This window comes from Musa acuminata, chromosome BXJ1-3 (genome assembly GCF_036884655.1).
Source record: "Musa acuminata AAA Group cultivar baxijiao chromosome BXJ1-3, Cavendish_Baxijiao_AAA, whole genome shotgun sequence".
Lineage (NCBI taxonomy): Eukaryota > Viridiplantae > Streptophyta > Magnoliopsida > Zingiberales > Musaceae > Musa > Musa acuminata.
The window spans coordinates 6532750-6547480 of record NC_088329.1 but is presented as its reverse complement, the minus strand read 5'-3'; the positions used below and the strand labels follow the sequence as shown (position 1 = coordinate 6547480).

Sequence of the window (14731 nt, the reverse complement as noted above, 5' to 3'; positions counted from 1 at the left end):
CTGTTAGCCTTCGTTTGACCAATAACTTAGGACGTCACAATTAAAAGTAAGGAAAAGCATACATACAAGTGATAATATCAAATCCTATCTCGTACCAATTTAAATGTCACATTCACTGATCAAAATGGAAGGTAGATAAGATAAGAGGTCATTTGAGGAAGGGATACGTCGCCAGGAAAGAACGAAGAGTAGGTAATAGGAGACAAGTCGAAGGTGGTCGGAACCAGATCTGGTAGAGGAGCTATCACGCTTGCAGCTGTTGTTTGCGCTCCACGACGATCTTGTGCACGCGTCGTGCACTTCGGAATCGCTTAAGGTAATTGTCAGACCATGTGTGAGATCGGAAGAAACTCCAAAATTGTTGCTGCCATAAAAAAAATCTATGTTTTAAGAGAGATTTTTGCCCACTGGTTCAGATTCTCATAGGCTTATTTTTTCCTACGATCTTCGAAGTTTTTATAATTTAAAGATAGGATTTTTCGATTATGTGGTTGTGATGGAGGAGGCAGAATGAGAGCACGGTGTAAATTTAGAGGAAGTCTGAGGGGAGGAAAAAGTTGCAGACGAGCAGGGCGTCAACGGCGGAGACGAGTCACACTTGGAGGCGGGTGTCAGTCGAAATGGTACGAAAAGACACCGCTCTTACTACGGCCTACTTCGATTCAAAAGGATGAGAGATAGTGAGAAGATAAGGACAAAGAACGCGCGGGCCAAGCTTTTGTCGCTTTCTTGTGTTGGATCAGATCTCGTAACGAAGGAGAGAGTTTAGATGTATATAGTAGCTCCCATCACCACATTGATCACATCCTTGTTATCTTCCTCCGCTCCTTCCCCTACCTTCTTTTCTGGTTACTTTTACCGCTAAATGATGGATGCTGCTACTCTGCCTCTTTGACGGTACTTTTCTCTTTTTCTTTGATCTCGTGTAGCAATAAATATCCAATTTTGTACTTGTTTCGGGCTTTGTATCGGTTTGAATCGATTTATTTGAAATCGAACAGGTGGGTTCTCAGATCTTTTTAAGGTTCCTATTTATTGTAAGTTCGGATTTTGTAGATGGGTTCTGAATCTTAGGTGCGTTTGATTTGCCTCCACGACTTGATCGCTCTACTTCCTTTCTTGTTTCAAGACATCTTTTCATGGATCTATAGCAATGCAGTTGAAACCCTATTCTGATCTGATGTACGTAGACGATGGCGGATCTGTGGTTCTGCTGCTGTTCGTTGACCGCTTGTTTTTTGAATTGACTGTTTGAAGGGGATTTCAACTTTTTAATTATTGTTTAATCTCCTTTCTAAAGTAATAAAGTAAAAAAGATTATATTTCATCTAATTGTCGTAAGGGATCCTATCAGAGCGATTTCTGCAAACACTTTTTGCTTAATCTAAAGATTATGATGAACTTTTAAAATCTTTTGCTATTACTGGTTCTGATTTGCTTGTATATTTATTTGCGTCTATATTCTGATTATTGATCAATGGTTTTTGAAATGCTTATCTAATGATTCATATGGTTTTTGTGTGGACAAAGTTGGCATGTCTTTTATTCAGAAATTGGCATCTTACCTCTAACCAAAAGGTTTAGGTATTGCTTAATCTTCTTTAAGGCTTTTCTTCTGGTTTTGGAGCTAAGTATTTACACTGTTTAGATTCGAATAAAGGTTTAAATAGGTGATATTAAGATATTTCTGAGTCTGGGATGTCAGATAAATTTTGGGATGTAGGTGTTCTCTTCTTTTCCTGTGCCTTTAGTTCAGGCCTTCTTGGTGCTACTTCTAGGAAAAGAACTAGTCTATGGATTGTTTGCCTCAGGCATTCAAGTAGCAACACGCTTCTCAAGTTTTCCTTATATCTTTGCCAGGAATCAATAGAAAGAGTGGTTGCATGCACACTTTGAAATTTGTCAGTTCATGACATTATGTATCTTTGTCACTTCAAGGGCCCTCTAGTTGTTTCCACCTTCTAGTATTATGCCAAATATTGCATGATATGCACGGGCTGTATCTGTATTGTATAAAATTGTTCTTTAGGAGATCTGCTGAACATGGGACAGCTGGTGGCTATAGTTTTTTCAACATATTGGCTCCATCCTATATTCTCAGAATCAGCATTGATATTCAGTTCTCATTTACTTTATCTGAAAATCGCTGATATATGTATACAAGATCGATGCCTATTTTGTCCTAACTTTGTTAGTTAACTAATAATCTGTCTATATGCTGATGCTTCAGATCCTTTCTTGTGTATCTTCTAGAGTGTGACCTGACTATTATTAGCTTGTTGATTCTTTTTGCAAATTTTGTAGTATTTTAGAACTTTGACTTGTGTGTGCTAGGTAAGATCAGTACTGGATTAACTTCTATTACCTTGTTATATGCTCCGAATTTTGATGAAAACAGGGAGATATAATGAGCTGAATTTTGTTATTTGCTCTGAAATTTGTTGAAGAATTAATGGGCTTATTCTTCTATAGAGCAAACAAGGTGCATCAATTAGTCAACTTAGAAAGGCATCTGTTGCAGTTGAGTTCTTGGATAGCAAAAAGAAGTCATAATGAACAAAGCTAAGACAAGTATCCCACAAAAGGTGAAGCGTTATGTGGGAAGATACGAGCTTGGTCGGACAATCGGGGAGGGAACATTTGCAAAGGTTAGGTTTGCAAGAAACTCCGAAACAGGGGAACCTGTTGCTATCAAGATCCTCGATAAAGAAAAGGTTCTCAAGCACAAACTGGTTGAACAGGTCACTTTCAATTTCCCAACATTTCTTGTGCTTTTTTCTCCAAGAATTAAAAACAACGTTCCCCATCAATCAGCTACTAAAACATAATTACACTAGTTTAGTCTTTAAATTGTTGCCTAATGAACATTGAAGATAATGTTAATTGATGCTGAATGTTTATAGCACCACATGCTCAGGCTGACTACTTACCTTCATGTTCACTGGTCAAAATGATATAATGATGTGCTTCTGACCTTGTTAATGTAAAAGTGGGATGAGCATAACAGTTGGTGGCCAATGCTTTATCAGGAAGCACCACCAAGTCTCAACTTTTGACAGTTGATTCAGCTAGCTCAATCTGAGGTATCTTATGCTTTTTTCTGGACCACTATGATCAACTCATTTTTCATGTTTATTTGATGTACAAGTTTGAAAAAAAAAAAGACGCATATTTGCACAGTTTTGTGAAATACCAGAATTGTTTGAATGATGTTGGTTCTAGGTAGATGTAAATTAAATTGATAAACTAATACTATCAGATGTCCTAAAGGTTCATTAAACTCATTGTTTGTCATTTTTGCAAATGCATGAAATAAAGGAAATTGATATTATCAACCAACACTTGACATCTTTTGTATAAAAGAAAACCATTCAAGTCCAACTGATGCAACCTGAGTTCAGCACTCTTGTTATCTCTGCTTGGAGAATCTTGGCTTCTTTTTTGATGAATTGCCAATGCATCTTAAGACACCGTACCATCAGCTGCTGATGCATCTTATTAAATGATGCTTTGTATGGTCAGACGCGTAACTTTAGTGGTCCATCAAACTCCTTATGGATTGTTTCATCTATATCACAACTTTTGAGGAGCTCTCCAAGTAATCTCTTAGTTTTAAGCATGTAATATGTTAAATATCGAATGCTGTTGTCCTTTTCTGCAGATTAAACGAGAAATTTCAACTATGAAGTTGATAAATCATCCAAATGTTGTTCGTCTGCATGAGGTAATCCTTGATACCTTTTATTTAATTTCTATTTCCAGAGCAATGACAAAGAAAGCTGTTTTCATAATTCAGAATTATCAAATGACTATCTTTAAATAACTTTTAAAATGCACTGGTATACCATATAACCCACCCACACAACTCACAAGTATTCATGTATAAACCTGAACAGGTTAATGAGCCATTTGGTCATCCTCTGGTTATTTTCCGTAAGTTTTGACTTATGTTGCATAAATTAATGGTTCTAATGGACTTGTTTTTGTTCCACAGCTTAATCTCATTCAAGATTGCACATTCGGCGCTGTCAAATGAAATGTCAGAAAAGCATGCTCTTGGATATGTATGCCTAACATGCTTTAAACACATTTCGATGCAACTCACACCATAGTTTGCTGCAAGTAGACTAGTATTTGCCAAACCTCATCAAGCCCTTTGAAACATCTAAGTAGACGAAGATGCATTTGTAATTGAGCTAGTCAATATTGATTTTGAAATTGATGCTACCAAATGTGTCCGCATGCACATGTATGGAACGATACATGGTAGATGCAGTCATGCAAAAGAAGAGATACACATACAGATACACATAAGCAAAGAAGAAAGTTATTTAAACAGATAACTAGCTTCTTAGAAGTCTTTTAAGGTAAAAAGGACAATCTGAGCAGAAGTCTAATCTTGGTGGAAACTATCTAACTGCCAGAGATCTTGAGTGGTAAATATGTTCATTATTTTGATGTGCAGAGTTGCAAGCATGCACAACGAGGATTTAAATCTCGCTCTAATACTGGTTTTGATAACCTATTTAAGCTGGTATCCTATGGGTATACAAGGAAGCGGTAACTGACCTGACCACCTGGTAATAAACAAAATGAAAATGAATGATACCGTACTAGTATCTCACTCCATGTTCAAAACTGGTATTTGGTCAGACCCGTAAATTCTAGTCTATATTGACAATATGGTCTGAGATCTGAAAACTTGATGTACAGTGTGCCCTTATAAACAGATGCCATGGACAAAGGAAATTATCGAGTAAAGTAAATGTTTTAAATGATGTTAGTCAAGCACTGGTTGTTAAATGTTGTATTTTCCTTTGCATATTGGAGATTGATGTTTGTTAAGGAAACAAGTTTCTAGCTTTTGAAGTATGCTAGCTTGAAGTGGATGTGCGATGAACATAAGTGTTTTTGCTTTTCTCTCAAATTGTGCTTCTATTTTTGTAGGTAATGGGCAGTAAATCAAAGATCTTTATTGTTTTGGAATATGTTACAGGGGGAGAGCTCTTTGATAAAATTGTAAGTTTAAAATCAATTTATGTCATACTTTTCTAGGTCAATTCTATTGCATACAATTACCAGTTCTTTGTTGCTCCCTACTTTCTTGACCAAGCTAGCTTACCTGTGTTTCAGCACATGAGACATCTTGTGAAATTTATATTAGCTTCCTCAGTCTGCATAGCCACTGCCTATTATTTTAGTTTTCATTCTATTAAGTGTTGTTTTCTCGTTAAGTCCAACCATGGTCGAATGAGGGAGGATGAGGCACGGAGATATTTTCAGCAACTAGTGAATGCTGTTGATTATTGCCATAGCAGGGGGGTTTATCACCGGGATCTAAAGGTAATTCAACTACTGTTGCACACTACAAACTTCAAGATTCTTTAGAGCTATTAGCAAATATTCAAGAAAATAAATCTTGATTATTTTCATCTAATGCTTGCAGCTCGAGAACTTGCTACTTGATGAATATGGTAACCTCAAAGTTTCTGATTTTGGGTTAAGTGCACTATCTCAACAAGTCAGGGTAATTATATGGACCTTTATTTTTCATTTTCTTGGAACAACTTTTCAAATGACACCACTATGGCACTATGATTTACTTTCTTATTTGACAACTGAATCAAATTAAAATAACTAAAATGAAACAATAGTCGAAAGCAAGGTTTAAAATACCATATCAGTCAATATAAGTCAGTATTTAGCGGCTCGATATTTAAACAAAACGTGGACCAGACTGATATTCACTAGTCCTTGTCAATTGAAATCGGCACTGTATTGAGATTTTATACCTTGCTTGCAAGTTCTTGTTAGTCATTTGAAATTGATGGTTGAAGTACAAAACTTTAACCTTCCATTAATTATCAGAATATGAGTAAGCTATATGGGCTAATATTTCCTTTATGTTGCTTTTTTCCACTGAGAAATACATGTTTAATGATAATTTTACAATTTTACAAATATGTGGAGATAATTTGATGAATTCCTATATTTTGATGCTATTAGATATTTAATTGTATTTCTATATGAATTTAAAAATAAATTAGGTGTATATTAAAATATTGTACTATAACTTTGAAAAAATTGCAGGATATAAAAAATTTGCAAAAAGAATTACATTTATTCCTAATTTCTTGATTATCACCATCAAGGTTTGCAGTTTTGGTCATCTAATTTATAGCGGTCCATGGTTCGACCCGGTTGAGTCCATTCTGGCATACCATGTGTTTGTATGCTAGAATATAACATGAATTATTGGCGGAGGGAGAGAAGGGAAGGAAGAAGGAAGAAGGAAGAAGAAGGAGCAGCTTAAGGGTCCTTTTAGCATAGGGTTTACAACTTTCATGTATGCTTATAAGTGATCGTTCTGCTTATTATAGTTGCACTTTATGATTTTTACGTTTTCTGGTTTATGTTTATTGTTGGTATCAGAGTAAAGAATAATTAAATTTTCAATATAGATTGTTTATCATATTGAGATTTAGAAATAAAAAAAAAATAAAACTAAAAACAAGAAAAAAAGATATAAATTAAATTGTAGAGTCCTCGAAGAACGTCAATACATGGTTTCCAAGGCTCTACCATAGAAAACCTGATAATAGATTGTTTTATAAGCCTTTCAAAAAACCTTTCAGTACAATAAGAAAGAGCAAACAAAAAAAATTCAAAATTTATAGATTCACAGCCAGAAGACCAAGTCATTGTAATCAAACTTTATTAGGAAATATAGACTATATAAGGGAACAAATTAAGGAAACAGTAGAATTAATTAAACAAAGTTTGAATCAAGGTCTGCCATACCGAATCGTACCGCCCGGTATGGGCGGTACATACCGGTCCGACAGGCCAGCGGTACGCGGACCGCCCGATACCGGTCCGCACTGTAGCAGTACTGGTACCGAGTGTACCGCTCGATACACCGTACCATACCGGTACCGAGCCCAGGTCGAAATACCGGTACGGTACGGTATTGTGAACCTTGATTTGAATAAAAAAGAACTAAAAAAGATAGTAGAAATGATAAACATATCAAATCCTAAAATTATAGAACAAGAAACTAAAGAATTGATAATAAAATTACAAATGGAAGTAGAGAACATTAAAGACACAATTAAAAACCTATAAACACAAATAAAAGAAATAAATAAATTTGTGCATGAGTAAGGAAGATAAAATTTTTGTAAAATTCATAGATAAATTAAGAACAAAAAATATACTTGCAATTGATTTTGATATAGCTAAATACTAGAATATTTGATCCAAACTGAAACAAAAATTATAGAAAAAAAATAAAAAGACTAGAACAATTACAGCTAGAAAAATAAAAAATCCCTTCGGGGAACAACAAGATTAACTAAAAATAAGAAACTAGACTTTATGCAAATAGAATTTAAAGCATCAAAATCTAATGAATTAAAGGATGACAACCCAGTTTAAAGGAATCATCAGTTAAAAAAAAGGGTGAAAAAACTACTAAGAGGAGGCTTAGAAAAAGGAAATGAGTTGGCATTATATGACTTGGGAGACACAGACATATGAAAATAATCTCAGAAAAAATAAAAAAAGATGTTCACCTTATAAAACAAATTTTTTTAAGGGAAAAACGAAAATAATAAGGCAAGGAAAGCAATGCGATATAGGATGTGTTGATAAAGTAGTCATAACATATTTCAACTCTGACGAAGTACAAAAATCATTAGCAGAGTATTCAAATTTTCATATAGGATTGATATTAATAGGAATTGTAAATTTGATAGGTGGAACAGTTGACATATATTTTTGATGATCGGTTCAATAGCCATGATCAAGCCCAAATAGTAGCCCTGACCATGGTTGGGTTCGAACTGTAATCGGAACCGAACTAGCCTGGTGGTTCGCCAGTTCCAAATTGAACGAGAATCGACATGGTTCGATTCTGGTTCCTGAGTTTAGGAAACCGAAACTGACGGTTCTGATTTCGAACCGGTTAAATAGGACAAAAAATAAAAACAAATCACATATAGAACTTATGGTGTATTGGTTAAATTCTTAACTTTAAACCTAAATAACTTGGGTTCAAATTTTAGTAGATGAATTTAGTTTTATTGAAAATTTTAATTTTATTCCTTTTAATATTAACTTTCTTTAATGTCATTATACTCATTATAGTTATACATTTATTTTCTAAATTTTAGATATAAAATTATAAATTTTTCATATTTTAAAGTATTTATAATTAAAAATAATAAAATTGATGGTTCGAACTCGAACCAGAACTCCCAAACTGGAATTAGAATCGGAACCTATGTGGTTCAGTTTTGGTTCCTAGTTTCGAGAAATCAGAATCGAAACCAACAGTTCTGGAACCGTGATCAAGGCTACCAAATAGCCATGCATGAGTGTAATATGAATTATAACTATGCAGTAATAGGATGCATACCAAATTTTTCTATGAACCTTGTAGAATTCTTAAGATACGATAAGATACTGTTTAAAAGCAAAAATTATGATATGATCTCAAAAACAAATAATATTGCAGTTTACTGTAGAATTAATTATAAAATTACACAATGATTCGAATGTAGGATTTTTATTAATTGCAAAAAAGTTAGTGAAAAGCTTTGCAAGTAGAGATAGTTTCTTCATGCATTTTTATTTGTCAAACCCACTTTTTAAGTTAAACTTACTAAATATTTCTGCTTGCAAAGCTTTCTACTAGTTTTTCTGTTTTTAATAAAAATCCCTTGCTTGAGTCATCATGTAATTTTCCTTTTGGGCCTATGGTGACTGCAATATTATTAGCTTCTGGAATGATGTCATGATTTTTTTCTTTTAAACATTATCTTGATAAATTGTAAGAATTCTGGTAAACATCCTATTCCAGCATAGTTCTCATTCATATTGCACTCGTGCATAGCTATTTTGGCTTGATCATGATTATTGAATCGGTCCTCAAAAATATATGTCATAACTATTCCTCCTACTCCTTTCCTTTCCTAAGGTTACAATTCCAATAACAATTAGTCCTATATGAAATTTTGAAGATTCTGTTCATGATTTTTGCAGTTCATCTGAATTGAAGTCTGTTGTGACTGCCTTATCTACACATGCTATATCGCATTGCTTTACTTGTCTTATTATTTTCTTGATTCCTTCAAAAAATATAGTGTTATATGTTAAACATCCTTTTTTATCTGTCTTCTAAGATTATTTTCAATAAATGCTTGTGTGTCTCCTTGTTCATATAATGCTAATTCTTTTCCTGTTTTTTATCCTCCTCTTAATAGTTTTTTCACTGTTTTTTTAGTATTAATTTCTTTAAATTGGGTTTCCATCTTCTGATCCACTGGATGCTTTAAATTCTATATGTGAAAAGTCTAATTTTTTTATTTTTAGTTTCTTTTGATGATCCTGAAGGGATATTTGGTTTTTCTGATTGTAATTGTTCTAGTTTTTCTATCTTTTTATGGGTTCTGTTTTAGTTTGAATTAAATATTCTAATATTGTTTTTAGGTAGCTGCTTGATTTTGATTACTATTTTTCTCATATATATCTGTATCAAAATCAGTTACAGGAGTGTTTTTCGTTCTTAATTTTTGTATGACTTACTAGAGTTCTGTCTTCCTTACTCATGCATAATTTTATTTCTCTTTTATTTGTGTTTATTATTTTTTTTTATATTTTCTACTTCAGTTTATAGTTTTATCACTAGATCTTTAGTTTCCTGTTCTATCGCTTTAGGACTTGAGATATTTATTGTTTCTACTGCCTTTTTCAATTCTCTTTTATTTGGACTCTGTTTGATGATTTCTACTACTTTCTTAATTTGCTCTCTTATATAGTCAATGTTTCCTAATAAGGTTTGATTATTATGGCTTGGTCTTCTGGCTAAGTCAATAAGTTCTGAAATTTCTTTGTTTGTTTGTCCTTGTTGTTCTCGAAGATTCTCTGAGAGATTTATAAAACAATCTATTATCAGATTTTCTACAGGGGAACCTTGAAGACTATATACTTTATGTTCTTTAGCTATTCTACAGTTTAATTTGTATCCTTTTCTAAATTATTTTTTTTATTTTTCGTTTGCTTTCTAATTTCGAAATCTAAATAAGATAAATGATCTATATTGAAGATAAACATTTTGGTCTGATACCAACAATTAAGGCAGCACAAAGACAGTAAAGAATAACTACAATGATATCAACAGCGGCTATTGTAAATAGCACATTAAAGCTATATGCATGAAAGCTGCAAACCATAAGCTAAAAGGTTTGATCCACCTGATTTCTACACAGAGAAGGACCAATGGTCTTAAGTTGTGTAATTGGGCATATGACAGATTGCAAAAAGTACTTTTATAAACAAGCAAACTAACATCATTCAGAATGAAGAATGGTTTACAAAAGGTTTCAGCTAAAAAAGAAAAGTCTAGTTTCTTATTTTAAGTTAATCTTGCTGTTCTCGAAGGGATTTTTAATTTTTCTAGTTGTAATTGCTCTAGCCTTTATATTTCTCTATAATTTCTGTTTTAGTTTGTATCAAATATTCTAGTATTGTATTGAGGATAGCTGCTTGATTTTCATTACTATTTCTCTCATATTGAGCTGTATCAAAATCAGTTGTATGTATATTATTTTGTTCTTAATTTATGTATGCCTTTTACTAAAATTTTATCTTCCTTACTCATGCACAATTTTATTTAATTATTTTATTTGTGTTTGTAGACTTTTAATTATTTCTTTAATGTTCTCTACTTCCATTTGTAATTTTATTACCAATTTTTTAGTTTTTTATTCTATAATTTTAGGATCTAAAATATTTATTGTTTCTACTGCCTGTTTTAGTTCTTTTTATTCTGTTTTTGTTTAATGATTTCTACTGCTACTTTAATTTCCTAGTAAAGTTTGATTACTATGAGTTAGTCTTTTGGCTGAACCTATAAGTTCTGAAATTTCTTTGTTTGCTCTTTCTTGTTGTTTTCGTCGTTCAAAGGTTTTCTGAAAGATTTATAAGACAATCTATTACCAGGTTTAGGAGAGCCGTAGAGATTGTATTTGATGTTCTTCAGGAACACTACAGTTTAATTTATATCCTTTTTCTAAATTATTATTTTTTTTTTTTGCTCTTTGATTTTTAATCTAAGTATGATAAATGATTCATATTAAAAAATTAATCATTTTTTGCTCTAATAATAATAGTAAACATAAACCAATAAAGTGTAAAAATCATAAAGTGCAACTATAATAAGTGAAACCATCAGCTATAAGTAAGCATACATGAAAGCTGTAAACCCTATGGTAAAAGGACCCTTTTAAGCATAACCCTAAACCCTACCTGGTAGCAGCAGCAGTGCGGGCCTCCTCATGAGCAGGAGGAATCGGGATGGTCCTGAACCCTAACTAAAATTGACAAAGAATGAATATATATATATATATATATATATATAACCAGATTGGACTGCTCGGTTTGGGTAGTCTGTGTACCAGTTGAAGGTCGGACCAGTAAATACTGGTCGAACCATACCAGCATATATACCTATAGACTTTAGTTATTTTCCTGTTAAGAGACAGTTGTGTTATTTTTCAGAAAGCATACAACCCTTTTGTTTGGCTTATTATTGCTTGTTGATCTTGATTCTTTGTTGTAAATGCAAATTTTCCCAGGGTGATGGCTTGCTTCATACAACTTGTGGAACTCCCAACTACGTGGCTCCTGAGGTGCTAATAACTCTTTACATATTATATTCTTATTGGATATCCGATAACTTTTAAGTAGAATGAAATTCTTTGATATTTCTGAATAGGTCATTGAAGACAGAGGTTACAATGGGGCAACTGCAGACTTGTGGTCATGTGGGGTTATTCTATTTGTACTATTGGCTGGATATTTGCCTTTTGATGATGATAATCTTATGACTCTGTATAAAAAGGTTAACATAGTCTGAGTTATCTAATTTTTCTCTTATTTTATTTTTCATATCTCTTCAAGGAACTTTTCCTCCACTTGCAGATATCAGCTGCTGAGTTTACTTACCCATCTTGGCTTTCTTTTGATGCTATGCGATTGATAGCCAGAATACTTGATCCTAACCCTGAGACAGTATGTATATATTGCACAACAATATGGCAAGGATCGTGTCATTTTAAGTTTGATGTACTTCAAGTTTTTATCCTTAAATCATGCTACTATAACTTTGTTATTGGTAATTATACAAATTGGAAGAATGATATCACCAATCTAAAAGTTAGATTCTCACCAATTTAGCCAATGTTAGATTTTCTTGTAAGAATTGTCCAACTGAAATCAGTTGTTTGTTTCTTGTTGCAAATTATTTTTTTCAAACTTGAAAAAAAGAAAGAATTTCTGTAAAGAAAGTTAATACCTGGTCATGTCTGCTATATATGGTGATTAAATGAAAATATCATGGTGATTAAAGAAAGTTAATACCTGGTCATGTCTGCTATATATGGTTATGAAAATAATTTTTCTTCTTGGAACAAAGCTTTTTGTGCCCTCCCCGAACTTTTTATTTCTCATGTCAAAATTGATAATAATTTTCCTTCAATAGCCCAGATTGTATTTCTCTAGCTCGTGTTTAATTTAGAAAAGAATTGTTGTAGTTCTAACTTCTAACATCCTAACCATTGCAGCTTGACTTTCTGTCTGATGGCAGCGATTAACTGTCCCTGAAATATTGGAAGATGCATGGTTCAGAAAAGGATATAAACCACCTCGTTTTGAAGAAAAACATCACATATGTTTGGATGACATCAATGTGGCTTTCAGAGATTCGAAAGTGAGTTATAGGAAGGCACTCAACAGTGATCATTGCAAACCTTCATTCTTATTACTTAAGAGGTCAGCTAAATTTCATCCCAGAATCCAGAAGAGTTTACCATGAAATTTTCACTCAGGATCACCATGGAGCAGAAAGAACCGAGGAACAACCACAGCATATGAATGCATTTGAACTGATTTCAATGTCAAAGGGCCTCAATCTTGGAAATTTGTTTGACAAAGATCTGGTTGGTACTTTGCTTTGTAGAACACTGACACTCTTGAATTGAAGTTGAACCTTAGTCTCCACATTTCTTGGACTTCAATTCCTGAAGAATAGCTTTCTTTTCTTAATATTTTTTTAATGTTTATTGGACTTCAATTCTTTTCTTAATATTCAGTTATATAAATAAGTTAATTGTGATTTTTTTAATCTAATTTTGAGGATTGAACATGTCAAAATTGTCGTTCTAGTGTGGCATCTTTGCTTATTGGATATGATTTTATTCATATTGCACCTGATAGGAACTCAAAAAGGAAACTAGGTTTACATCAAAGTGTCCAGCTAAAGAAATCATTAAAAAGATTGAAGAAGCTGCAAAGCCTCTTGGCTTCGATATTAAGAAGAAAAACTACAAGGTATGGTATCTGAATCCGTGGAACAGATGAACTTATTATGCTTCGTTTATCTCCTCTTTTAAATGAAAAAATTCTGCTTATAGACTGGTCAATGCAGCATATCAGAATCTCAATGTTTTAGCTTCTAATCTTTCGCTAAAAGTTCATCCTTATTTTGTAGATGCGGCTTGAAAATGTGAAGGCAGGGAGAAAAGGATATCTCAATGTTGCAACAGAGGTTAAAGTTTAACATTATGTCGTTTAAGTTTCAGAGTGGCCCAAAAACCTTTGTTATATTCTAACTTAAGAGTTGTTTACTTTCAGATATTCCAAGTGGCCCCTTCTTTGCATATGGTTGAGGTACGGAAAGCAAAAGGAGACACTCTGGAATTCCAGAAGGTATTGATTATATTGCTGAGTCATCTTTGGATGTGATCTCCTTTGATTGAATACCTTACTTCAAATCGAATAACAATTTTCCTAGATAGATAGTTTTCTGCTTCAGATCAATGACTATATTAATTATTTGTCATCTGCAGTTCTATAGGAGTTTGTCTACACAAATAAAGGATGTCGTCTGGAAATCTGAGGAGGATATGAACGATGATATACCAAAGTGACGGGGCCTGGAGACTGAAGACCTTCATTTGGCCTTCTATCTCATCTTTGTATCATATATCCCTGGTTCTTTAAGCAGGCTGCTAGTAACTAAGCCCTCGACTGTTGAGATGCAAGGGTTCTTTGGTGCCCATTCCTTTTTTTTTTTTGAACATTCTCTTGTTTTATATGCGGGTCAAATATGTGAAAGTCATCTATCTACTGTTGGATAGCATCGCCCGAGTTTGTGAAAGTCATATATCCATTTTGTTGTGTTTCAGGTGCGGAAAAAAAACTTTCAGATTAATTGAGCTCGTGATCTCAGTGGCATTCGCATTCTCAAGACTCAATTCTTGTGGTGTGAGATTCGATATGTTAATAATATGTATCGATCAGTCTCTTTTGTGAGGTCTGGTAATGCACTGTAAAGTTCTGTTACTGTGAAAAAACTTGTTGGCTGCTACTTCATTTTTCTCGCTAAGATTAAGCGAGCTGTAGCTTCCTCTCTCATGAAGCAACTCGAAGGATGTTTTCTGCAAACTCGAAGAGAATATGAATGACGATATGCCCAAATAATGGTGCTTGAAGGCTTAAAGCATTCGTTTCTTCTCTTTTATGTCTTTTAAGCATTTAAATCTGGACTGCCAGTGTTTCTACAACGTTCATTTGTTGTCCAATCTTGGATCTTGTAAATATTGGACAAACATTTATATCCTTCCTTCTTCCCTCTTTAGCTGTGACACAGAACAGATAATATAGGAAG

General features: G+C 33.4%; 1 protein-coding gene across 12 annotated transcripts; it reads left to right on the top strand.

Moving 5' to 3' along the window:
* Positions 1-142: 142 nt before the first annotated feature.
* Positions 143-14376, top strand: LOC103977749 (CBL-interacting protein kinase 32). Of its 12 annotated transcripts, none has more exons than XM_009393350.3 (16): positions 145-316; positions 2473-2741; positions 3662-3724; positions 3995-4064; positions 4948-5019; positions 5236-5343; positions 5447-5527; positions 11640-11693; positions 11780-11905; positions 11986-12075; positions 12650-12772; positions 12891-13001; positions 13279-13392; positions 13553-13609; positions 13696-13770; positions 13911-14376. In XM_009393350.3, exons 3-16 carry the CDS (start codon positions 3705-3707, stop codon positions 13989-13991), a joined length of 1182 nt encoding a protein of 393 aa, XP_009391625.2. In that variant the 5' UTR covers positions 145-316; positions 2473-2741; positions 3662-3704; the 3' UTR covers positions 13992-14376. The 12 variants fall into 12 exon arrangements, with proteins under 12 accessions (XP_064977232.1, XP_064977211.1, XP_009391625.2 ...); XM_065121205.1 differs by lacking the exon at positions 145-316 and adding an exon at positions 336-897 and having other exon boundaries at positions 2522-2741; XM_065121196.1 differs by lacking the exon at positions 145-316 and adding an exon at positions 336-897.
* The last annotated feature ends 355 nt before the right edge of the window (positions 14377-14731 follow it).

Excerpts from the sequence above, each read along its gene's own strand:
- LOC103977749 (XM_065121160.1), top strand. The coding sequence starts at position 2,553 with ATGAACAAAGCTAAGACAAGTATCCCACAAAAGGTGAAGCGTTATGTG. Across the intron at positions 5,344-5,446 it reads TTTATCACCGGGATCTAAAG|CTCGAGAACTTGCTACTTGA; the intron begins GTAATTCAACTA and ends TAATGCTTGCAG. Across the intron at positions 13,002-13,278 it reads ATTTGTTTGACAAAGATCTG|GAACTCAAAAAGGAAACTAG; the intron begins GTTGGTACTTTG and ends TGCACCTGATAG.